The sequence below is a fragment of the Ananas comosus genome, linkage group 18 (assembly GCF_001540865.1).
Source record: "Ananas comosus cultivar F153 linkage group 18, ASM154086v1, whole genome shotgun sequence".
Taxonomy (NCBI): domain Eukaryota; kingdom Viridiplantae; phylum Streptophyta; class Magnoliopsida; order Poales; family Bromeliaceae; genus Ananas; species Ananas comosus.
The window spans coordinates 9,633,487-9,660,095 of record NC_033638.1 but is presented as its reverse complement, the minus strand read 5'-3'; the positions used below and the strand labels follow the sequence as shown (position 1 = coordinate 9,660,095).

The 26,609-nt window shown below is 34.7% G+C and overlaps 2 protein-coding genes across 7 annotated transcripts; both read right to left on the bottom strand.

The window, feature by feature from the left end:
* Positions 2,487–14,197, bottom strand: LOC109724047 (lethal(2) giant larvae protein homolog SRO77). 5 transcript variants are annotated; one of them, XM_020252674.1, is made up of 24 exons: positions 14,030–14,197; positions 13,618–13,748; positions 13,406–13,490; positions 13,175–13,228; positions 12,638–12,729; positions 12,425–12,528; positions 11,624–11,699; positions 9,782–10,244; positions 8,803–9,132; positions 8,502–8,705; positions 8,317–8,415; positions 8,157–8,229; positions 6,896–7,023; positions 6,495–6,786; positions 6,169–6,407; positions 5,966–6,093; positions 4,787–4,904; positions 4,325–4,380; positions 4,149–4,242; positions 3,873–4,062; positions 3,589–3,666; positions 3,299–3,396; positions 3,161–3,223; positions 2,487–2,845 (listed from the first exon to the last, which is right to left on the bottom strand). In XM_020252674.1, the coding sequence occupies exons 1-24, from the start codon at positions 14,066–14,068 to the stop codon at positions 2,738–2,740; spliced, it is 3,342 nt and encodes a 1,113-aa protein (XP_020108263.1). In that variant the 5' UTR covers positions 14,069–14,197; the 3' UTR covers positions 2,487–2,737. The 5 variants fall into 5 exon arrangements, with proteins under 5 accessions (XP_020108263.1, XP_020108264.1, XP_020108266.1 ...); XM_020252675.1 differs by having other exon boundaries at positions 11,624–11,696; XM_020252677.1 differs by having other exon boundaries at positions 13,933–14,193.
* Positions 15,003–22,225, bottom strand: LOC109724272 (phosphoinositide phosphatase SAC8). 2 transcript variants are annotated; one of them, XM_020253037.1, is made up of 20 exons: positions 21,923–22,225; positions 21,168–21,242; positions 20,798–20,925; positions 20,585–20,676; positions 20,340–20,397; positions 19,802–19,858; positions 19,679–19,712; positions 19,406–19,486; positions 19,160–19,266; positions 18,805–18,891; positions 18,629–18,706; positions 17,784–17,848; positions 17,009–17,107; positions 16,777–16,876; positions 16,325–16,433; positions 16,151–16,223; positions 15,963–16,056; positions 15,700–15,786; positions 15,488–15,554; positions 15,003–15,382 (listed from the first exon to the last, which is right to left on the bottom strand). In XM_020253037.1, exons 1-20 carry the CDS (start codon positions 22,113–22,115, stop codon positions 15,252–15,254), a joined length of 1,815 nt encoding a protein of 604 aa, XP_020108626.1. In that variant the 5' UTR covers positions 22,116–22,225; the 3' UTR covers positions 15,003–15,251. The 2 variants fall into 2 exon arrangements, with proteins under 2 accessions (XP_020108626.1, XP_020108628.1); XM_020253039.1 differs by having other exon boundaries at positions 15,003–15,379; positions 21,923–22,215.

Here is a 26,609-nt window from a genome sequence, read left to right as displayed (position 1 = left end):
ATGTTAACCTTAATCTAGATAGTTTAAAGTATTTTCTATTAAAATTTGAAGAAATTTAGATTTTTCTACACCATTAAACTCCAAACTCGCCATAATAGTTATTGAAAATTGACAATTTTGAAATGGTTTGATCATAAAGTAAACTATGTCGAAAAAATATAAAATTTTATTTCTAAAAACTTTAAATATCCTATATCAGTTTTAACAGTGTGGATCGTTGATTTGAACATCCTAAAATCGAAAACGAGACTATAGTACCGGAGCCCCGATACTATAGATAGTATAGGATCTCTCTCTCTCTCTCTCTCTCTCTCTCTCTCTCTCNGTTTCCCAATTTAGACTGCCACTTTTTGAGCTATCGTGGTTTAGGAACCACGATAGCTATCATAAGGTCGGCTTGAATTATTTTTATCCATTAAATTATACTATTCAACCAACCACTCACTCAACCTTAAGGGGCCCACATCATCCTAACCACATATTTCTCAATCCAAGAGCTAAAAAATTAATAGCACAAATACCTTAGTGCTATTGATACTATTCCAGCCTAGTTTTATATATATATATATATATATATATATATATATATATATAATGAAAGTTGATTAAAGGGCGGAGAAAAACCATGTTTTCATATCCCAATCATATTTTTATCCAGATAATAAGATAAAAAGTCCAATTACTAAATATTTTAGAACCTGCTACTTTAATACCGTATAGAATATTTCTTTAAATTTCTTTTCCTCTTGTATTCTCAAAAGAGGTAATATAGTTTTTAACATCAGAGGACAGAGTTCAAAATAATATTGTTAAAATAAACTAGTTTTAATATTAACAAATAAATTTATAAGATATTATTATTATTATTATTATTTGCTCGTTTATTTTAACCCAATTCCTACATATTCCTTTCCTTAAATAAATTAAAAAATCTTATTTATTCCGAGGAAACACGTTAGGTTCAATGTCACATCAAACTATTTTATTTCCTTTTCTCCACCACAGATTGGTGTGACAATATTCATGACATTTATTAAGAATGTAGTTCACTAATGAAAAATATTTTCAGAATCCCAGTATGTTATAAGGGAAGTGAATTAAGCTGTCAATTTTAGATTGTTACTCCCTACAAAACTAACAAACATAACTATTCTAATTAATTAAGATAACAAAATATATCTTAAGATAGCAGTATGAAGATTTCTTATTAGTTCCGTCTGGTACGAGGATAGCAGACTATGTGGAATCATTATTTACGGGTAAATGTTATGAGTATTTAAAAGATGCACAAAAGATGCAGTATGATGAGTCAGCATTACATGAATATCATACATTAAAATGATTTAGATTCGTGAATGTAAAGCTTGAAAAGGGAGATTAACATCAATTTTGAAGAGCTATATTTGAGGGTACATCTAAGAGAGCTGATATTTACAAATCTAATTATGACAGATAAAGCACAGTGGCTGCTGCTAATTGTTTAAGAGGCAGAGTAGTTGATGTAGTCTGAATTTGCTCTGCTTGTATTAAAATAGAAGCTGCAAATGTCATCATCCTATATTTAAAGGAGCCATAGACTCTATAGCTAAGGTACCGTAGGCAATATTCTTCTTATGAAGCAACGCGTATTTTGTCCTTCTTGGTTGGAACTTGGAAGCACAATTTTGTGTTTTCTTGCTCCTTCAAGTGAACATGCTTCGCATGTCCCATATGCCTAATTCTACCATAACCATCCCATTCTAAGCTTCTTTATGCTCTGTTTGAATACATAGGGAGGAAACCGACCATCTAGCACAAGTGATAAAGAGCTTGATACTTGATATCTAAAATTTCAAGTCAAACTCTAGTTGCTTTACATTTCTAACTAAATTTTTTTTTTTTAAAAAAAGATAACTAGAGAGGACCCAGAAATATCAAAAAAGAAAAGAAAAAAATTAAAAAAAACCCCTTGTCTAAAATTAGGAAAGGAGGTAAAAAGAAAAGTAATAATCAATTAATACCTTATCTAAAATAGTAACAATTAAGTGGACATTATTATGCTCCCATTTTGGGCCCCAACAAGGGAATCGTTTTACATAGCTTTCACCCCCCACTACGGGAGTGCAATAATATGCCAGAGCAACAGAAGCATGGATTGTCCAAAAGCGATACTGAAAAGACAACAAACCACTCAAATAGAAAATGTGTGGTTAATATATCTAGCACAGTTGATTAAGAATTTTACGATTGGTATATGAAGTCTCAAATTTGAAATCTAGTTGCACCATATTTCTAACTAAGTTCATTTCTAAAAAGATAACTGAAAAAAGAAAGAAAAATCAAAACGCTGAGAATTTTAAAAAGCAGCAATTCTAGTAATAATAAATGAAACCAAAATAAACATCATTTAATTTATTTTAAAATATCTTTACATACATTACAAGATTGTTATAGGACCAGGAATGATTGGTATCTACAAAAGATTACATAAAAAATTATGGATCTTATGAATGTAATGAGAAACGTAATCATATTTCATGCAAATTTTTTACACCGTCAAATAAGAAAATACAAACTACAGTATTGAGATTTTTCAGAAAAGTTACTAACTCTCAACTACTCAAATTTCTGGTATTGAAATGGTGGATAGCTAGGTAAAAAGCAGTTTGAAGGACCAAATGATATTATAAGTATGCAACTTGCGCACCAAGAGATGTATTTAAATACCAAAATGAAGTTGAAGTGTCTCTGGGAAGAGTTACAGTTTCCACCATTTCTTGTTTTCCATAGTTTTGACGAGTTCATTAGCCATGGAAGCGAAATCCTCAGCTCCGCTTTGAAGCTCTGCAGTTCGTTGACTTAATCTCTGTAAAAACAGGAGTGCATTTATTACAGGACAGGAGTGCTCACCCAAAAAAAAAAAAGAAAAGGAGAAGGAAATTTCATCTTTTTGACCATTTAAAGCATATATTAAACTTCATGAAACTTTCGCTGCAGCAAGGAAGAAAATGTCTAGCATTATTAGATTCTTATATAATTATGTGAAATGGGTAATCGACATTCAAGAACAATTCTAGTTTATTCTTTGCAGCCTACTTAGTTAACGAACACATTAAGTCAAAATCCACATCAAGCTCTCATTACACCTAACTATGTAATATGTGATAAATGGATCCCCTACCTCAAGCTTCTCCTGTCGTTGTACGAGCTTATCCCTGGCATGGGCTGCTGCTGCAGCAGCATCCTGGAAGGCAAAGAAATGTAGCTTAAGCAGTTTCAACGTATAATGATATTATTCGAAAATGTACAGAAGAATTACCCCTCCAAATCGATACTGGGTCAGGATTTCTTGAGTCGTTCTTACTCTTGGTTGTGTAACATTACTGGATCCATCAAATAATTTCTCTCTCTCCTCATCTGTAGCTCAAGATAAAACTTAATCAGAGGAACACAAAGTTTAAGCGGAAACGAGCCCATGTCAAGACAGGACCAGTCGGGTAGACCTTTGGTCTTGGGCATCCAAAACAAAACTTTGGGCCCAGGCCAGACCTAGAAATTTAGTAACGACTAAACCTGTCATGACTGAGTCGAAATTGAACAGCATCCTACCTATTTTGTTTTTCTTATTTGGCTCGGATGGAGTGTATGTTGGTTGACTTGGTTCAACATCATCAATCTCGATGTCATCTGCATAAAAGTATGTTTTAGAGATAAATGTAAAGCCTTTTCTCAAGATTCACCTGCAGGAAAATAGATATCATCTGCATCGAAAATTATGGTTATACAGATAGACGGTTTGACTGCATGCATCTGCATGGAAGTATGCCTTTAGAACTGAAGGCACACAAGCAAGCAAATACACATCAGAGAGAGAGAGGGAGTGAGAGAGAGACCAATGCTCAGTTCATCAACTTCTGGGTCACCAGAAGAGGTGGTTGATGGTTCGAGAAATGGAACCTTCGAAAGGATCTCCTCCAGTTGCTCAGCAGAACTATTTCCAAGAATATTCTCAGCAATACTGTTCTCTGTTCTGCTCCCTTTAAATCCTTTCATGATACCACCAAGAATACCAGAAGCTGTATCCTGTAGTAGCAAAGCAATGTCATTTACCAAATGAAAATGCCAGATAGAAATTTTTTTTAAAAAAAAGAGGTGGACAAATACCCAACCTGCTTCTTTTTCTGATTTATAGAAGCATTAATGGCAGCTTCTGCAGCAGCTGCAAGAACTTTATCATGAAGACATGGCAAAGAATCTGGAATCCTATGTTTAATCATATGGATAGTTTGAGATTTTAACCTTGGTTAAATAAAATCTTGGTAAAAGCATAGGCAAAAAGAGATACCTGAAGTCATTTTCACAGGCCAAAAGTGATATGATTGCTAGTTCAGAACCATTTACCTGCAAGTCAAGGAAAGCTACAAAGTTATGTGGCAGCATATCTCATTAGGTAGAATATATTTATTATAACAATAAATGAAAATTATGAACTAGTCTTCTAGGTTCGCACATGGTGTAACACAAATAGCTTATTTATCTCAGGGATGAACGAGTTATAGTGTTGAAATAACGACTTAGACAACATATGACAAGATTAAAATAGATGGCACAAAATGCCAATCATATTTCAAGAGAACTGGATTTTTCCGGATCTGCGTGGAAGAGTAACGATGCAACTCTATAGTGACTAATGTTTGATAGCCACAAAGTCTTCCATGAAAGGAACATTTGTGTGTTATAGATCTCATGTGTTGAAAGTTCAGAGAAAACTTACGAAACAAAGAGTACGAAAAAGAGAGATATTCACCAAAGCAATTTGCCCATTGTCAGTAGAACTCATAGTCTTGTCCATGTTAGTTTTGAAGCTCCATCTTAATAATGACATCAAGGATTGCTCTGCAATAACTTCCAAATCTGGCAAAGACCTGCTCATTTCCAAGAAAAAAAATAGAGATTAGTGACTAAAAAACAAACTCCATATATTGTGAGACGTGACATAGAAAGCATATATCCCGCCTAAATATTTCATAATCACAGAAACTCAAGTTGAAGGGAGCATTATCAATGCCGCCAGATAAGGGTGTGTTTGGTTCCACGTAAAACTGGGAAAAAAAATTTTGTGTGGAAAAATTTTTTTCGGAGGAAAAGAAGTTTTACGCTCTTTAACGTTTGGTTTGTAGGAAAAAAAATTAGTTTTCTGTTACAGTTGTTTGGTTGATTGAAAATAAAGGAAAGAAAAAGTTATAAAAATAAATTAATATATTTTTTTCTTATTTTATATTATTATATATTATTAATAAATAATAATTATCATACTATATTTATTATTATTTTTAGTTTATATTTATAAATAAAATATATTTAAAACATATTATACAATAAATATGTAATATCATATATAATAATATATATTTAATACTATAAAATAAATTACTATATATTTATAAATAATATTTATATATAAAATATTACGTAATAATATATTTATATAAAAAAGAAATTTTATATATATATATATATATATATATATATATAATGGAAGAGGAAGAGAGAGTCCACTGTGGACTCTCTCTCTCTCGCGGGTCCACGAGATGAAGATGATCTCGTGGACCGCATGCGCGCAAGGCCCTGTGAGCCGCGATTTTTTGAGACCAGTTTTCGTTTTCCGTGGACGCCGGCCGGAAAACGAAAATGGGGTTTTTTTCGGAGAATCTGTAAAACAACTTTTCCGAAAAAAAATTTTACGTGCAACCAAACATCGGAAAAAAAATTTTCAATTGAAAAAAAATTTTCGGACCGGTTTTACAGGGAACCAAACACCCCCTAATCGACAAAAATAATTTAATAGGTTGGACCATAAAAGAGTTGAAAGAATTTTCAAAAATTGCATGTTATCAAGAAAAGGCAATTTGAAGCGAGATACTGTTAACTACATGATCTATATAAAGAAAAGAAAATGGGAATAATGGTAGAATGCAGCATTTACCTAATCTCTATAGCACCAGTGTCATAAACTAAAAGCAATCCACACGTTATCTCATCGATCTTCTTGAAAAGTGTTGACCAACAACAGCGCTTCGCAAGTTTCACTTTACGAATATTCTTCCCATTTCCCTTGAATGAAGAAAGAGGAAAGTAAATAACTGACAATTAGATTGTCTAGAAAGCTTACAATTATGTAGTGGGCACCTGTAAAAGAGATTTTAGAGAATATATGCGCAACACATTCTCGCAACAGATCAAAAGAAGCGGATCTGACAGTAGATCTGAAGAATGCGTGACATCACTTTTGTGGTGCTCTTCAATTCCTTGCATTGTGCCTTCACCGCAATTGTTGCTTTTGGAGGGCTCATTCGGGTCTGTGTTTTTATCAGACAAATTGTGAGAGGATTTCTTCCCAGATGCTCCAGCAATTGTGTTACTTACGTCTGAACATAAAAAATTAGCATAAGATCCAATTAGACAAATTAGAATGCTGAACCAATTTCCTTAAAGAGCTGAATATGATTACTTGCCTATGACATACATGGAAATTGCAGATGACTGCTTCTTTTGGCTCAGTTGTAACGAGCTTACTGTAACACCATTTGTGCTATCAATAATTGCAAGAGTTGCATTTTTGTATAAGGTGAGCAACAACTCCGAAGGGTATTTTGGAGTCGTGGGATTTACTTTTTTTGGACTGTCCTCTCGGCTAACAGTACCAGGGACAGAAGTAATATTTAAAGATATAACCGGGGCGCTTGTTTCAAATACACATTTTTTACAAAACATAACCAGTAGCTTATTCATATCGAGCATCGCCACCTGAAATGAACAAGTGATTGAAAATACAGGAAGTTTTTAGAAATTTCAGAATGACAACTAAATGTAGGAAAGCCACAATAGAGAAAATAATATTCACAAGCACACATACCTGACCATTTTCAAATCCAACAGCAAGTTTCTCCCCTGAATTTGTGTACTGTAAGCTCTGAACATGTGAATTCGAGACTAGGAACGCTGCAGTAAAATGGAATCCTTTTCCATGCCGCATAATTTGAACTGTAGAGTACATTAAGCTAAGACAATCAATGCACTCAAAAGATAGGAATACAAATTTACTGCCAAACTTGCAGCAAATAATTCATCAAAAAAGGATCCATCCAATAGCAAACGATTGATCTTTCAAATAATGGAATTACAAAACTTTTGATGCACCAGAAAGCAGCGTAGATTTATCATAGCAGACCAGCAATTTCACAAGCTGTGCATGTTTTGAAATGATGCTTGGTTCATATCCTCAGAAAACCAAACTCAATTCATATGTCTTGCTTGTATCTGTATTGCTGGGTTTATTTTGCATGTGTTGCAGCGAAACAATATATGTTATCCCGTTTCCCCGGATCAACTTTCAGTAGTGATAAAAGATATCAAAACAACCCTTCATCTCTCTTTTTCTTTCCATATTCTTCATAATGTTGATGCACTCCAAACCCGAGGCGAGAATCACGTGCATCTGGCATGGATTGCGAAGGCTACATGTGGATATGTGCCAAAGTAACATTCATTGGCTTAAGCTTGCTTCCCCAACACCTTATGAACTTAACAGTATTAAAACATGGGAGAAGAGCATGCTTGGGATCTTTGTGGAGGTGAGTACATGTATACCGGGCAAGTTGAGGTGAGTATTTGTATGTTTGGGATCTATGTGGAGGAAGAGCATGCTCTTCTTTTCAAGGTAAAACCTTAGATATTTGCTACAGAAATTCACTCAATAAATTCAGACCCATGTTGCTCTTATCAATTAGATCTCCATGTTGACAATGGCTCAACAAGTGTCTTGCATCTCAACGCCCTTACTTTGAAACAGATGTATCCACCTCTTGCCCTGTACATAACCTGATTGCCCATGTCTAATTTAACACTAAAGTCATAATGTATGCTCAAGCCAGTAAATGCTACTTTGCTGCCTATCCAACATGTAGCCTACACCATCCATCATGCCAGATGCAAGTTGATCTTGGCTCTGGATAATCTAATGCATCAAATAACCTTCACATGTACCCAATGTTGACATTTAAATTTTGTCGGTCTACCAATATAAGAAAAACCAGAGAAAGATATGCTTACTTGTTATTACTTTATGGGCATGTCCAAAATAAAGAGTACATATACTTGTACAAGAAGCAATTTACCTTCCTCTTTTGATTCACCCACAAAGTGGAAACTTGAATCTCCAGTCTTTTCATGAAGCTTATATATCCGAACCTACATCATCCGAAAAAGGTTTGCACAGATAAATCAGAAGTTCTCTTATGCCTTAAAAGAACAACAACATAGGCAAACAAATCGAACCAGTCCGCACTCATTTCCAACAGCTAAAGTCATAGTCATGGAGCAAAAGGCCAGTGATGATACTGAAGCATTTATGCTGTCAATTTCAATACCTGGAACCTGTAGTTAAAACAGTAAATGAGTAATTCCCTCACAAATTTTTGTTGCCCAAAACTTAATTTAGGTACAAATGAGAGAGAACCAACTTTGCCTTCTAAAAGAAACATAGGTGCCAGGACTGGAAAAGTCGCATCCCATATTCTCACAGATCCATCTTGATAACCTGCTATATATAATCTTTCAATGCCATAATCTTCGGATAATGACATTTCACTAGGAACCCCACCAGTCAAAGGCCACTTTGTACCCCATGAAAGGGTAGGTGTCACAGCTTTTCGAGCATAGGTTTTCTACAAGAAAATATCTAAGCAACATAAGTACCATGAGGTAGTAATGAATCGAGAAGCTGCATCAAATTGCCAAGAGAATCATAATCTAGTAAGGTACCTTCAGCAAACCCTTGGAAGAATCTCTTTCAACTGCTAGTGAGCACAGCTTTGTCACAGTCATTCGGGGATCAATAGTGGGCACTGCATCTGGAAATTTCTCCGCTAGAGCATCAGTATTTCCCTCAAATTTTTGCATAGAAAACAGATGTCCATCATAAACATTTAACTGTCCAGGGTTTGTCAATACAAAAAGTGCAGCAGTATTATTTTTCTCTGGAGACCCAACTTCTGGTATTAAAATCATGTCTGCAAAAGATCCGTTAAGATTGAGGTTCGAACGGGAGACACATCTTACAGTATCCATTCCAGAGTACTCAAGGCTGACAACCTGTAAGAGATGATTATCCTTTTCAAACATCACGCACGCACGCAAATCCAACAAACAGAAACAAGGCATCAATTTATTCTACAGCAACAGATAGAATGAATGTTATCATTATCTTGCTCAAGCCACCTGTACGTTTCCTAGTTTCTCAAGACTTGCCATATCAACATATATATATATTTTTTAACCTGTCCTACACTGAAATGCTTTATAGGTGGCGCGACCTAATTAAACCATGCAATAGAACATTTACATTAAGGATCTAGCAATCAAAATAGTTATAATATGTAAACTGTCCATGAGCAACTAATCATAGTCACTAGTTTGGTCACGTTGGTGAAACATCACCTATCTGCCAAGTAATTAATGAATAGTCTGCTAATAATAGGAGAAAGATTTCTTCCAAAATGCAAGCATTGAGTCATCCTAATTACAGGACATCATGTATTTCAAGTTGTATAGAAAAAAAAAATGCGTGTTTTCTGAGTGTGAAAAAAGCTAATTGTTCTCGGGAAGATACATAGGGGGAAAAAAGCAGCAAAAGGCCCAAATAATACACAAAAGTAACACAACAAATACATATTACTATGTATTGGACTGAAAACACTGGAAACTTAAAGAAAACTAGGAAAGTGTAATGTCAAGAACAAACCGTCAGAACTTCTTCAGATCCTTTGTCATCACCACCATAGATGAAAAGATGCCCTCCTTTTTCATTATCTGCTTTGGTAACAGCAGACCAATGCAAGACAATAACAGGAAGCCTACAATTTCCAGAAGCCAACTCCAGCTTGATAATGTTGGGTGATGTATCAACTTGTTTTCCTTTTAAGGAGGGTGGTTTTGAGGACATATTCCATAAAACTATATCTCCATTTACGTACCCAACAGCAACAATAGTACCAGTACTAGATGCCCAACAAAGGGAGCCAATTGCATTCTCCTCTTCTTCATTCTCGGATGCACTTTCTAACACCTTGTTCTCTTCAGAGTTCTGAAAATTAGTGCTATCCTCACCCTTTAAGTGCAGAGCCCCATAACCTCTAACAGCGACAGCCTGGTTCTGTGATATATCCCAAAGAACGAGCAATCCTTTCTCATAGGCAATCAGCACTCTGCAGTTAAGTCACTAATAATTGTCATTAGATCATTCAGAGATGTACACTAACTAGCTATCCTAAGTTTTCAACCAAATGTAAAATAATATACTGCTATATCAGCCTACTCTTTCAAAGGATATCAGCTCTTTCCTCATAGAAAGGAAGCAGTGATGACATAAGATATGTCAATTAAACAATACAGTGAGTTTTCATATCAGCATAAGTGCAGAAGGTGTTTGAATTCATTTCAGATATTCAGAAGGCAAAATGAATGAGTTATTAATGCAAAGGTGTTTGAGTTCATTTCAGACATTCAGGAGAGGAAACGAATGAGCCAGGAAACATTAATTTATTAAGTTTCCCTGGTGAACTACCTGTGGCAACTTTTAAATAAGTTCTAAAGTCAGTAAGCATTATGCCTTTCCCTTTGGCAATGTTTCAACAGAGATTCTAATGCAATTCTAGCTGAGACGTGTTCAATCCACATGCATATCTACAATCAGATGTTACCCTGTTAGCATGTAGGCATATTCCTTCACCTGTAACCAAATCAGGCAGCTAAAAAAAGATAAGTGGATTTATGTAACAATCTTGTAGTTTCAGTAAGGTAATATAGACAAAGATGTCAGCCCCATATATCAGAAATTGCAGTGGACCAGCTGATTTTGTGGTTCAGAGATATATGAATAAATTCTTGCGAAGAACTGGATGGCCGAATTTTAGGGCCACTCTTGTCACTGATGAGGTGCCGTTAGGAATGTCATCAGGGGCGGAACCATTGAGGGGCCCACAGTGGCCATGGCCTCCCCTAAATTTTTTAAAATTACATAAAAGTCATTTATAATAAAAATTAAAATATTATAAATTTTAATTTTAGGGAGCCAAATTAATTTTTTTGATAAAATTTGTGTCTCAATTTTTTTTCGAATTTCTTGGTCCTTTCCCTTCAATTCTTATAGTCTTGTTTCTCTTTGAGGATATTGTCGTTATTGTTGCTAGTAATAATTGATTAGTGAATCCGACAAACTTTTTTTCTTACTATCCGAGGTCGAATTTTTTTCCTATCAAATCTAAATCTTAGTCCCCCCCCAAATCTTAATTTCTGGCTTCTTCCCTGAATGTCATATATCATATGTGCCACATATATAAAAAATTTGTAAGGCCTACAGGAAGTAAATTATATATGCCACATAGTTACATACTTCCATCACATCTTTGCGGTCTCTCTACCTTTCATTGCACACTCCATCTTTGACTCTACAATTTCCTTGATGATATAAAGTCTCATTTTTATGGATATTAAAATAATACTTTGGAAATTAATGCTTCACAGAGAACAAAAGAAGAAAATCTCTCCGTGAAGGAACACAATTAGGATCATATACACAGCATACCTAGTCCCAGAAGTATAAGGTTGTGGCAAAATTCCAACAATGGATTGAGGATCAAATGAGGAAATACCAGCCGCTTCTGTGAAGAAAGATGAAGCAACATAAGAAATAATAGTGTAGACTAGCACCAGGATCAGAAGCGTCTGCCTACTTTATCTATTTTCAAAAGCCTTCTTCACAAACATCAATGCAAGCTCATCTCTATTTTCCATACTTGAAAAGTTTTCTACATCCAATATAACAATGGGTGCAAGAGGTTGGGTACATAAATTAGCCAGTGGCAGTGCAAACTGTTAACCAAATAAAATTATATATTGTTACGAGGACAAGAAATAGCATTGTCAATATCAATCAAAGGAAGCTAAACAGCTAACTATAGTAAATGACCACTGCTTCTTATGCAGGACAGCTTCTTAGATGAGTTTACTAAAGTGAACATCACTATAATTAAAATGGATTTTCAATAAAGCTTTAAATGTGAAATTCTCGCAAAGAGAACTTAACTATGAAAGAGCTTATTTGACTACTACCAGACAGAAATTGGCTGCCACAGGTGCACGAGGCAACTCTATGGTCGCTTTAATCACTAAAGGTGAACAGCAACCTAGACAAACAATAGACAAAGTGGGGAGGTCGAGAGAGAGAGAGAGAGATGAGCATATTACTAGTAAATGCATTCCTTAAGAAAGGAAACACTAACAAATATATCAAAGAAACTCAGTGGACAACATTACTCATAAATACATTCTTAAGAAAGGAAACATTGACAATATATCGAAGAAACTCCAGTAATAATACATGTACCAGTCAGAGCATTTATTGGAATTTGATACGGCATCCTTTGAAGCTTTCCATCATCGATATCAAATTTCAAAACCGAAAATAGCCCATTCTCATCTCCAAGATACCTTCAGAGTTCAGACAATAAAATTTATCTAGATAAGTGGCCACTTCAAATAATTAGCATGCAACTAACAAACAAAGATGGGACAAAATCACTTCAAATCTCAAACGCACATCAAACAGGTTCCCTGTACAACAGCGAAAGCAGTTATGTTGACTTCCCAATGCAAAGAATAGAATAGTTGTCTGAATTCCAGATTCCAAACCTGCCAAAGAGGTAAAAAGAAAAAGAAATGGGTAAGTACAACTACTAACAAAATTTGCTGTGCGATTCCTTTGGCAAAAGGTTCAAAGGCTTCTTGTAGTGATCTCTTTTATGTAAGTGCAGCTAAGGTCACCTATTGCCAAAGGTAACAATATGTATGAAGCACAGTAATAATCAAACACTGAAGAAGGCCTTCATTTGAATGAAGGTGATAACATTTTACTTAAATGGAGCTTATTTCATTCTGTCCGTATTCAAAAGCTCATAACTGTTATTGACTCTTTAATTGGGTCTCACAAACAAGCTTTGTTAAATGATCAATGGAGTCTATGCTTTCTAATCGAGCCAACTCCAGACCATAGAGATAAGCCTGCAAGACTTAGATCCTCAGAATAGAATAATCATTATGCTGAAAGGAATAAGAACTTGCTTCTATCATCTCATACCTGGACTTCATTATCATTCGAGATCGCCACAAGATATCCTTTGTTATGTAAAAACTGAAACAGATAAGACAGAGTATTAGCACAAATTCAATGTTTCGTGAAATTCGCATAAAGATGGGCAAGGGTCGATTGCACCATTGCGGCACTCAACTGCTTCTTCCTTGTACTGTACAATTAAGATGATGCATATTTGATATGCTGAAACCAAAGTGAGAATTAAGAGGCACAAACCTCCATATGCTTGAAGCGCACCTTCTTCGGCGATATAAGAAGGCCTTCAATATTATCGCCTCCAATAATTTTTATCCTACCGTCCCTGCAATCACCGGATATTTCTCTTCTAAGTAGATGAAATACATATGCACACATTATTATTTTCAACCAAAAAAGAGAACAAAAGGGACTCTTTGAATCCTTATGGAATGCAGTAGCAAAGAGCTCACAATGTTCCGATCGCCAAGAGTCGTTGGATGGGATCGTAACGCAGATCTGATGCAGTATAAGGAATGCCGTAATGAACGGCGATTTGCAGGTCCATCTCGGCTAATTTCTCGTGTCCTTGTTGTGGATTTAGCTGCAGATGAAGAAGAACATAAACAGAGACTCAAAATTGAAGCATATTGAACTTGCCTACAATAATACAAAGAAGTTTTAGATTGAGAAGGCAAAAAATATCTAGAAACAACAGCGCGCAAGGAATCATAGAGTGATTTGAAAAGTAAATAGTTAGAAACAAGTAAGAGGATGATACAAATCACCTACAAATATAGTGATCACGGGATTAAGAACCTACGATATGATCGAATTGGAGCTAATGGGAGAAGTAATACTTGAGATCGAGGCACTAATCGAAACCTGACGCAGAGCCTTTTGCAAGAGGCGCTTTGCGAACATGGGGCGAGCGCGATCGATCGTCCCCAGCTCCGATGCGCGGCGCGGCTCCGCTCCGCTCCGCTCAATGGAGAGAGAGAGTGAGAGAGAGAGAGAGATAGAGGGAGAGAGCGAGATGGCTTGTTCCGCGAGGAAAGAGGCAAAGGATGGGGACGACGAGGGGAGAGAGCCGGACGAGAAATTGATTGGCTGGAACCCGTGCACCAGTGTGGGCCGTGGACCGCAGCTCCCGTCCGAAAGCTGTTGTGGAATATGGACGGGAATCAGATGGACCGGGTGCAGGGAAAGAATCGACGGACGGATGAGCGGACGTTGCCGTCGAGAAGGGAATATCGTTAGGGGCATGGTCTGATCCAACGGTCGCTGTTAAGTGTAGCGTGTGACACTGAAATGCTGGGCCCCACCGCCTAAGATTATTATCCTAGTCCTAGTATGAAAGGGCGGAGAGATTGAGATTGAGATTGACCGGGTGAGCACGCACCTCGCACGTGGTCAACGAAAATGAGTTCTAATTAATGAACTCAATAAGTTAACTGCGTTTCCATCGACAGTAACAATACTCGTGCGATCAAAATGACAAGCAAGAACATGTACTCACAGGTTCTTTTTTTTTTCTCTTTTTTGTGGCACTAAAACAGGTCACGAAGGCTTAATTTGATCACTACTACCTATAAGCTCCATTTAGGATTTTTTCTTTTCTTTTTTTTTGAACTTAAGTATAAACTTTAATTAGTCACTGAACGGTTCTACTGAACTCTGCAAAAATTACAAAACAAGTCTAACAAAAGCCGACAAATCCAGAGCCTCACTGTGTTTGAGTCGAATAACCGTTTCCTCAGGTATATTGGGTGGCTAACAAAGCACAAGATTGTGCCAGATAAAACGAAAAACAAAATAACCATCTCTTTCCAATGAATGAAGCGGAAAGCGTGTGACCTTCCTTCTAAAAAAACATATATATATATAACCATCTCTTTCGTATGAATCACTGCACCAAATCATGAATCCTCATTAGGTTCCCTAATTCTCATTGGTTTTACTTATGATATAGTCTATCATAAACAACACACAGAAACATAGCATAATATGTATACATTTCTGTACTCACAAATAAGCCTTCCTATACAATCTCAATAAGTAAGTCAACTCATAAAAAGAAATTGGACAATGAATTGAACATTGCAAGTCACAGAAGGCCACACAAGCGCGGCCTGGAGCAGAACTGCTTCCCGTTTGCTTTCACGAGGGCCAACACTCCAGCAGTCACGCCGGCCCAAAGTATGGAAGAAACGAAACGTTGCGCATTTTGCCCGACTGCTTCACAAAAGCAAAACAATATATACAAAATGCTTCGTCACTAAATAATAATAACAATAATGCTATACTACATTAACTAATCCCAAGATGATGCATGAAAAGTACCTTGATGTAACGTGACCGTTGTCAGGGTAATTCCTCCAATTATTATAGCCGATGCCACCGGCAGATACTGCCAATTTGATTTTTGGGACACACACAAAGTTAGGTTCATGAATATAACATGTCAGGAGAAGAATATGAGGTACGGTTCTACTTATTGCCGACATTTCACCAAACATAACAAATTCATTAAGACAGTATATACAAGTACTCACCGAGAATGTTTCAAAGGCATTTAGATGGAAAGGAGATGGGCCATGTCTGCTAACAGTATAATGACCGCTAATAAGATCTAATGCATCCTGAAAAGACAAAAAACAAATTGACAGTGTTTTAATATCTCCGTCCAATGGAAGCTTTAATATTAAGCTGATTATCAGGATATCAGAATGGTCTACTTGGACATGTATAGATCTTATCACACAAGGGTGTTTGAAAAGCAGGAAAGAACAAATATAGCAGTAAGGATACCACATACTTGACGAATTCCATCTTGAAAATTATTCATATAATACCGTGAGAGAGCACTCATGCCATCCTTTATCAACCCAGGTAAAGTCTGCCTTCCATATCTGTACATTATAGCACAGAATTTAACCACTTCCATATCAATGAGATAATACATGAGAGACACACATTAATACAAAAAGATATGATATTAAGTACCTTACTAGGTCCCCTTTTAAAGCATGAGAACCAGCATACCCTAGGCTAATGTCATCCCCATGTTCAGCCCATACTGCCATACAGAGTTAACGTTTGGGACTGCTTAAGCTGCTTCTCAAGTGAACCAGCAAAGGAAAATTGGACTTAATATCAGCTAGAAATTAAATTGCTTACATATTTTAAACATATCATAAATGTCTTTATGGTTAGAAATGCTTTCGCTTGAAGAAAATGCTCCCATTTTCTGTAGCTGTGAATCCAATGACTTCCTAGCAAGAAAGCTCTGAAAATAAATGGAAAGAAAAAATACACATAAGTGAGAGGTGATTGCCACAGTTCCCCATAAATAACAGTTGATAGGAACTTAGTGTAGTCGTTACAACATGAAAGGAATTGTCAATTAGGGAAAGAGAGAATCTTAACAACTTCAACAGACAGCTACAAAAATTGCCATTAACATATGTTTTTTTTTACTTGTTTTTTTTACTATTAAATATTTCAGATATTTCTCATTTTCAAATCAACTACTAGGTTCAGTCACTACACCAGTAGAATAGAGTTGCCCAGCTTAAGGTTCTCTACACATAAATAGATATCATCAGGAAATTCTCGAATTGAATACAAACCTGAGTGACATTAGTACGATCCAGACAATCAATGCAATTAGATCTAATAATCCCACTCTGCTCCAATAATATCTCCCCTTCAGCATTCACAAGAAAGTATCTGCTCAGCTGGCACAGTAATGAATCAAGAAACTAACTTGCAACAATTACAGAAAAACCAATGAAGACGCCAAAAATGCTGAAGCATATAGTAAGAGCAATCTTCATAAAACAGTTCATTCGAATTAATTACCCTTGTTTTTCAAAGTCTTCTTTGATTTGGTCATAAAGCAATTGCAGGTTATCAAAATTCCCTTTGCCACACACGCTATGGAAATCGAAGGACACGTATCTGTCAACCAAACAAATTTTTGTTTATCTAACAGATAATGATTCAATAGAAGAAATGCAAGAGAGCAAATCACCACAGGCAACTAACAAATGGAATTAAATGATCTATCCTAAGGAAATTGCTTCTGTATAATAAGATACAATGCTCACAAAACACTGAGAACTAAAATTAAATCCTTCAAATTCAACAAAATTAGGATACTCAGTCACCTTCTACCAGGTATTGCAAATTTTAGTCAATCTTGCTAATAATACTAATAGTAGAATGGCATTTGGGAACTAATGCCCGGAGCTTTTACCCTGGTGGGTTGCTAAAAAGAGCTTCTCAGCTTGAAAGCAATATCTCAAAACTGTCCAGCTTGACTTTTGCTACTGGTACAGTGGTACAGCAGGAAGAAATTGGATATTTTACGGCAAAAGCTGTTGATTTTTCTTCAAACACCTCCTCATAAACAGCAATTTTGTAGAAGCCCCAGCTGGACCAAGCAAGTCCTCAGCACAAAAGAAAGATGCGAAGTAGCGATTGAAAATTTTCCATGTTCCCAAATTTAAAGCATGCATTGTCTTCTGTTTCCTCATCAGTTAGTTTGTAATGGTATTATCATCGCAATGAATACAAAGAATTGCCTTGCAAGCATGCTGAATGGACAGAAAAGCTGGTGATTGAAGTATAGAACCTGAGGTGAGGAAATTTTTCCATTTCATCAGCAAAGGCGCGACTTAACTGCCCTTCGTCACCATGCTGCATTGAAATAAAGAAAAGGCTAAACACTTAACAGACTTGTTCTGTTGATAATTAAACAGATTAAAAACAAAAGGCATTTTGGGCCAATTCAATATTTCTTCGCAATTAAATCACCTAAAAGCCAGGACAATATGCAGGTTTCAAAATATTCGAGCAAAACTAAGTTCATAGTTCATACAGAATTAAACACATGAACGGTAAGCATACCCCTTCATCTTATATCCTCAATAACGATCCGGAATTTCCTACAGCTATTTACTACCACTTCTGCAATACCAAATCAATCCCCAAAGACTCAATTAAAGCCAAGTAATTATAAAAAAAAGAATATTTACTACTAGATATCAGTTTTCTCAGTGATATTACTAGCAAATGTGTGAACTCCAGAACAACCTTCACAGCTGCACGTGAATTAACAAGATACTACAGCTCTGATCATCAGGTGAACTTCTATCATTTCTGCAGAGAAATCTTTATGTTTAGCATAACATATGGATGCTCTCCTTCTACAGATTGAACCCTAATAGGTCAGAATTATGTAAGCCTTTTAGCAAAGCCAAAGCAATAAATCCTAGTTTGAGAGAGTGGCATGAGCAACATGCCAGCTAATAATGCCTGTTATGCATCCAGTTATTAAAAATGGACTAAAGAATAATAAACAAGGTAACAGGAAATGTCTCCATGTCCTAATTAAAGCTAAGATGAAATAGCAGCATTGTCAGGATTAAAAGCAGAACCCATGAAAAGCTAAGCATGCAATGCAAACTAGAAACTTACTTTATCAGTCAGGTCGACTGCTATTGTCTCCCCATATCTTTGCACAAGATCATGAAAATGACGTTGAACAACCTTCGGCTACAAGCATCAATTAATTTAGAGTTCAGAAGAGCAATTTTTTACCAAGGATATTAGTATTTAGCTAGGTTAGCAAGAGATTGCAACAAAATTGTTACCGTCTCTTCATGATTGATTATGTTAAGCCGTGGTTTGTAACTTAAATCCACTATTTGCTCCCAAAGAAGAGGAATTGAACCGCGAACCTAACAAGAGAATTAGCATTTCAGCAATCAGGAAAAATAAAATGATTTATGGAATCAGATCAACTCCTCGAGTTTTTTTATGCATTAGAATAAACTAATATCTAGCTCTTTCCCGTGATATATAAGATATACACTACAATTTTTCACGCTAAGAGAAATATTAACTGGAAACGACTATCGAATGGGGAAAAAGGTCCATGTTACTTAGCATCTGTTTCTATCAGCGTATTGGCTCCCATAAGTTCATAAAATTAGATCACAAGGCAACCTGTAAAAATGAGGATCTAAAACCCTCAAACTCAACCAACTGCTCAGTCTCAACAAAATTTGCAGTGGCTCCTTCAAGATTTGCTCCTCGTCTCCACATTCTTGTTCCTGAAATTGACAATACAACAACTGTATTACAATCAAGTCGAACAGAAAGATGAGTTCATGCCAACTTATCATCTTATAATAGTTATCTGATCTATTTCAGCAAACAGGAAGACTTTTGATGTTCTCCATAAAATTATACCTAGTCGCCTATTGCACCTTCGCGAGATCAATGTAATTTTCACAGGAATTTCTTTTAAGGTGAATTGTATGGTCTGAAAGCATAAGATGCTGTTAAGGATACTCCATATGAATAATGTAGATCCAGAATTACTACTGAGAGGCATGATTACCATAATGTCTATAGAATCCAGAGTAGAAAAGCAATGCAAAACAGATATTACAAGAACGTGGTATTTTAAGAAGCACTGAAATTCATTTATTTTTCTGGAATTTAATGATAACTGTAGGATACTTCCTTGTATCACCGGAATGATGAAGGGGTCAAGCTGCAACAAAAAGGGGACAAACTAATTATTAGAGGCAAACAAAAGTGAGCAGTTAACAATAGGCAAAACACTTTTAAAAGTATGTTTACCTTAGCCTCAATAAGCTCTTCCAACAAATTTCTATTCCAAATAAAGCGAGGATCAGCCTGAATAAGCACGCTAAAAACAAATTTAGCCAAAAAAAGGAAAAGAGAAAAAAAAATGATTGACAATAGGCAAACAAAATACTAAGCTCTCAATGTTTCAAAAGAAAAAGTACAGAAAGTCATGGCCCTCAAAATCTATAAATCCACTGTGATAATTAACTTGAAAATACAGTTTAAAAACTCCTGGTGACTAAAAAACCATACAACACAACATACTCTGAAGTCTGAAGGCCCACACTACAATGAGATACATCTCAAACAAGTCTCAACAGTCCTACAAATAAAAGTATTTTCCTAAATAAAATGTAAAATATTTAAAAGCATGCACATGAAAAATTTGCCATCAGAAATGGGTGCTACAAGAGAGTCCATCGTAGAACAACAAACAAAGAAAATTTGCAAAATGGAGAACAAAATTTCCTCCAATATATACACACACACATGAAACTACGCTCCACAATACGTCTGAATGGTAACTAACCTGCTTCCAGAGTGGTTTATAGATTCTCTCTTCAGCTACTTTGGATGCCCTCTGTAAGCTGACAAACAGATGATTTATGGAAGCTTTATATATCCTAACATGATTGTATTATTTATAAAAGCTGGCTATCAAAAATAAGTGCGTATACTAAATTGGAAAAATTTATATCAAGAAAAGTAAAAAAGACACAATATATTAGACCTGTATTGTATTGCATACTAGAACACGCATGATGCAGTACTTACTTCACAGTTAAATCTCTTTCATATGAAAAATATAACCCTGGTGTTGTTTCCACAGTACTCAAAAGGGACGTGAAGTATGCTTCATCTCTTCTCTGCATAGAAGCAGCTTACCAAAACTGGTCAAAACTTATAATAAGAGAGAATAAAATTCAGCAGGCTGATGATTTCAGAATATCTATAAAAATAGTGCATTCAGTTAGTTGCAAGCCGTACTTCTTGTGAGGTTGAATGCTTCAAAGCTTCATTGCAGGGCAAAAATCTCATAGAATTCACTCGGTAGATAGAGGAACCGTGATAAGTCCCGACATCCTTTCGAGAAGTGATTACGAGCACATATGTTCCTGGATAACAAGAAAAATTAAAAGGCCAATAAAACTCTCAACAAGACAATCCCTACTCAACTTTCTATTATGAGAATTAGCGTAATATTCTTCCATAAGTTATCAAACAAAGAAAAGCCATCTAAAAAAAGTTCCACTAGGCATACAAAGGTACAGATGAGAGTTATTGCATTGTAGGGATGTCACATAGCTGTAGACAGTGATATATTGAGAAAAACATGATTGCAAAGTCAATAGAGTACCTGCAAGCAATCTTATAACGCCAGCTACCCCATAAATCGTCGAAACTTTACAAGGATTTTCAGAAATGGCATCTCCTGCAATACAATAGATGTATAAGAGAAAAGCGCACTAACAGATCCCAAGATAAATTATGCTATTTATAAATATCCTTTAATCTCCGCATCATTGAGACATAGTTTCCCATTCCGACGAGATTCTTGAGGAAGATACTGTAGAATCTTAACTTTCAAGAAGTGTGCAACAGTCGACCTAGACTTTCAAATCTAATTATGATGCCAAAACATATCAAAGAGTAAATACAATTTACTGTCACCGGAACTTCAATAATGCCCAGGCATTCCCTCAAGCAGCGTACAAAAATCCAACAATTCAAAATCTCCTCCAGATTCAATCAATAAGAATAGATCTGGACATGATTAAGACTGAGCAATTTGATCGCCACATATCAAGACCCAGATTATCGCATTGCAAACAGCTATGCACCCCGATCGTCAGTATCCAGCAGCTTACATCTTTGATCTTCCACCGACCACTACTGCATTCTCTACAATTGCAAATATCATCTATAGCAAATTGATCGAATGGTTTCAATTCCGCATAATCTAGATGCCACAATTTCGCGAGTTTCCAACATCAACGAATAATGAATCAACACGTAAGAATAGAAACATTACACGGAAAGAGATCTGAACTCCCTAAATTCAATAGCAAGGAAGGATCATCCGGTTAGGGTTTTGCGGGTGGGGGTACGGACCTGGGAGGAGGGGTTGGAGGAGGCCATCGGAGCGGCCAATGGAGAAGGCGCGGTCGGGGGCGGCATCGGGGTCGAGGGATCGGATCACGTACTTGTCGGGGTATTCGCGGAGCTCGAGCTCTCGGGAGCAGAGGCTCCGGCGATCCCCATGGAGGCGGCGGAGGATCTCCGCTTCGTCTTCCTCCTCCGCCATTTTTGGGGCCTCCGTGAGCTCCAAGCAAGGAAACGATCGTACACACGCAAAGGAATTGGATGTATCGTTGACGAGACCTGCGGGCCGTTGATCGGATGTGATGAGAACTGGTTATCGTCCGTACCGTTGGATACCTTCCTGAATGATCGCGACCGTTTACTTTTGGAAATTAGGCGTTCATTTCATACGCATCCTAATACCAAAGATTACAAATCTTTTATAATATTTAAAAAGGCATCCACTTTTACACCCTTTATTACTATTTAAAATTTTCAAATTTATTCCTCATTGCCTAACCAAAATATTTTTTCTAAAATTCAGTCCCACTAGTATCTTATTTAAAAAGAATAAATTCGAAGATTTTTTTAAATTGAAAAGACTATTTTGATTGTGGAAAATTAAATAAAATATTTTTAAAATTTTGAAAGATGTACCATATATTATCACCTCATTGAATGCATTCTACATAATAGTATTTTGTTGGCCAAGTTTTCTACAAAATTCATACGAATTTAAATTTTTCTAAAAAATAATACACATTAAGAAGTATGTATTCTCTTCTTTCGAAAGTACGAAAATCTTTGTACTTACAAGTTGTTTTCGATGATATGATATTCGATTCGACGATCAGCTCTATTAAATATGATCTACGCTATTAGAACAATTTAGAAATCAAATTTTAAAATTTTTTGACATTATTTACTAAATAATTAAAAAAATTTAAAAATAATAATTTTACCGATCGATTCAACAGTATAAAAGAATTCAGAATATATGAAATTTTAATAGAAAGGCCCAACCATTGTTTGCCTCACACTCCTACAATCACAAAAGAGCATATAATTACGAGGTACTCTGTCTCGCCTTTTCATATGGTCTGGATAAAAATATATGAAGATCCCCTGGGACGTTTAGACATGGATCGCTCAATTTAACTTTCTCTTATTAACACTTCATTAAATTTTAATTTTAGTATTATTTAATTTTTAAACTGTGTACTAAATTTTGGCACCCTCAATTGCCGGTGAGAGTCACAAATTTACGGACTTTAATATAAGAGATTAGTATTATTTAATTTTTAAACTGTGTACTAAATTTAGGCACCCTCAATTATCGGTGAGAGTCACAAATTTACGGACTTTAATATAAGAGATATCGACCGACTGTTCATAGCACAAGTGGCAAAGGATTTAGTGGGTGGTACTCGAGATCCCAAGTTTGAATCTTAGTTGATTCATATTTCTAACTAAGTTTATTATTAAATAAAATAAACTAAGCGTTTTTACATAATTTTATCTAATATTTTGACGCAAAGTATTTTAATATGGACAGTAGTTATAAGTTTTAAAGACAAAGATATAATTCATACTATATACATATAGTATTTAATTCATGCTATTAAATTCCTGTCTTAGTAAATTCTAATTACTAAATTTGAAAAGAGTAAAATTCGTTGAAGTAAAGGGTGATTGGTTTTTCGAAAAATAAAATATGGTAAGAAATAGTTTTCTGGTTGGAAAATAATTTTTTCCTTAGTTTGGTTTCTAGGCATCCTGAACATTTTTTTATATTTTATAAGAAAACAATATCTTTTTTTTAAAATTATCTGAGAAATAAAAATTGTAAAAAAATATATAATTCTATATATATATATATATATATATATATATATATATATATATATATATATATATATATATATATATATATATCCATAAAACACCTTAATAAAGGTCACTGATTCCGCGAGAATGACTTCGAAAAGGTGCGTACGTGGTGAACCAAATCCAGGGAATATATTCATGGATCATGGCGATCACCGCGAGTAAACACTTTCTATAAGAGCACATCTGCCACGTGGCACACCATGCATCCTCCCGTATAATAAAAAAAAAAAAATTCAGTAAAAGTGTACGGAGACCCCTCAACTACGAGCCGTTGCGAAATACAGTTTTTAGATTAATACTTCTTAACTTTTTTTTTTTTGTTTGAATTTGTATACTTTAGATTAAAAATTTATCAAATATAATGATTTTATTAGCTATTACTTATTTATTGATCTAGTTTTACTTACAATAAATAATTAAAATGATTAAATTTGGTAAAATTACTAGCAAATTTAATAACACTTTTTAAAAAAATTTTCTTACTAAAATTATTTAATTTTTTGAAAAATAGAAGTTGAGGAGAAATCTTTTCATAATTGTGTATAGTTGAGGGGGTGTCTATACACTTTTAACATGTAAATTTTGCATCCGTGATTCGTGAATCATTATATATATGGGGCTCGTGACCACATACATACACATATATACATACGCGCACCCGCACATACACAGAGAAAGAGAGAAGGATGGGTTCAGGAGAGCTCGGTCGAATTTCGCGTTGTTTTCTCCTTTTCTTGTTGCTAGCTTTCGCCTCCTTATCACAAATAAGGAATGTTGTTTCGGTTTCAGGTGATTGAAATAACTCTTATCATAGAATAAAAGATTGAAAGCGATTTAGAATTTTTCAAACTTTTACTGTTTTATTCTTTTTTCTAGTGCTGTGACGTGCTTTCTGTGTTATTTCTATAGCAGGAAAGGATACATGGACGGTGAAAAATGAAGGACGGATTCTGATCGACACAGACTACACACCCCCGCGAACGCACCCGGGGGGTGGCCCCTCCATCTCGCCGCCGCTCCCGGGAACCGGAGCTGTGCATCCTGAGCCGTCTGATTGAGGATCGACGGATGAAAGAAGAAATGGTGCCGCCGATAATAATAAGAATAAGAATAATAGTTATTATTATTATTACTAAGGAAAATCAAAATGGATTGTTGTCGCTTTAATGAGTTACTTTTATTAAATTCAATAAAGTTGAAGTTCTTGCGCTTCGTGTTACTGGTTTAGGCCCTGTTTGGATACATAGTAAAAAAATTTCATGGAATTTTTATTCTATGTCTTGGTCTAAATGAAATACGGAATTCTGTAACTATAAAAAAATTCCACAGCTTCATTTTTAAGCTGTTTGGATACATATCATACAATTCAACAAAATTTATAACAATTAAATTTCTAAAATTTTAAAATTCAAAATTCAAAATTCAAAATTCAAAATTTAAAAATAAACTTTTAAAAATTAAAATTCAAAATTCAAAACATAAAATTAAAATTTAAAATTTAAAATTTAAAAATTAAATTAGATTTTATATTTTAAATTTGAAATTTGAAATTTGGAATTTGAAATTTAAAATTTGAAATTCGAAACTTTAAATTTTAAATGTAAAGTATACCATTTAAACTTTAAATTTTGAAATTTAAAAAATCTATAATTAAAATTTTAAATTTTAAATTTAATAATTTATAAATTTGCATATTTATAAATTTAAAATTTAAAATTTAAGTTTAAATTTAAATTTTGAAAATTAAAAATTAAAAATTAAAAATAAAACTGAAATTTGAAATTTGAAATTTGAACTTTTTGAAATTTGAAATTTGAAATTTGAAATTTAAAAGTTGAAATTTGAAATTTGAAATTTGAAATTTGAACTTTTTGAAATTTAAAATTTGAAATTTGAAAATTGAAATCAAAATTAAAATGAAATTTAAAATTTTAAAAATTTGAAATTTAAAATTTTATGTTGAAATTTAAAATTTAGAAATTAATACATCTTTGGGAGCCCAAAATGGTGGAATTTTTTTCTTTTGGTTAAAGTGGATTATAAGTTTACTCCATTTTTTGGAGTATAGTATAACTATACTTCAAAAATTACATCATTTTTTTTTATGGGTTTAGGATTTAGGGTTTACATTTTTAGAGGTATCTAAACGGAGCTTTAATAAAGAGGTTTCGAGGATTTGTGGTATTTAAAGAAAATCCGAAGGTTTTTTTTTTTTTTCCTAATCTAATATTCTAATATTTGAGGAAGGTACGTATATACGATACTATACTAGATTTGCAAGAATGATTAATTGGGGAACACTCAAAGCCTACTAAAATTGCAATTTAAAAACAGTTATAAATCAAAATTATCAATACGTAAGTAAGTTATAATATAATTTGCGAATATGTAAGTATGGGATATAGAGCTTAAGAATAAGTTTTTTTTAATGTTCATTTAAGTTACAGCTCACAAATTACTCTAGAAATAACATTTATTTCAACACCTATGGATTAGTGATGCGAGTGAGATTGATATAGGAAATTATATATATATATATATATATATATATATATAATATATAGCTAGCTGGTATACTATCGTAGCACGGGGCCTCCGTACTACCAAGTTGTTTTCAATGATGCGGCTTCTAAATCGACGATCGGTCCGTTAGACTTGATCTACATTGAAAGTATTTGAAATTAAATTCATAATTTTTCGCATTATTTACCTATCAAACGAAGTAGTCTAAAAATGAACGCTGAAAATGAAAATCTCATAAAAATAGTGATAAAGAATCAAATTTCAAATCGGAAGTATTGCCTTGCTATTGTATAAGTAGAATTTT

Bases quoted from the DNA above. Each gene is read 5' to 3' on its own strand.
- LOC109724047 (XM_020252674.1), bottom strand. From the start codon at position 14,068: ATGTTCGCAAAGCGCCTCTTGCAAAAGGCTCTGCGTCAG. The intron at 12,730-13,174 runs GTATGAGATGAT...CCTCTTTGGCAG, and splicing joins CGAATGATAATGAAGTCCAG to GTTTGGAATCTGGAATTCAG. The intron at 6,408-6,494 runs GCAAGTAATCAT...TTTTATGTTCAG, and splicing joins AATTTCCATGTATGTCATAG to ACGTAAGTAACACAATTGCT.
- LOC109724272 (XM_020253037.1), bottom strand. From the start codon at position 22,115: ATGGCGGAGGAGGAAGACGAAGCGGAGATCCTCCGCCGCCTCCATGGG. The intron at 18,707-18,804 runs GTAACAATTTTG...TGATGCTTGTAG, and splicing joins TAATCAATCATGAAGAGACG to CCGAAGGTTGTTCAACGTCA. The intron at 16,224-16,324 runs GTAAGCAATTTA...TCTGTATGGCAG, and splicing joins TTATGATATGTTTAAAATAT to TATGGGCTGAACATGGGGAT.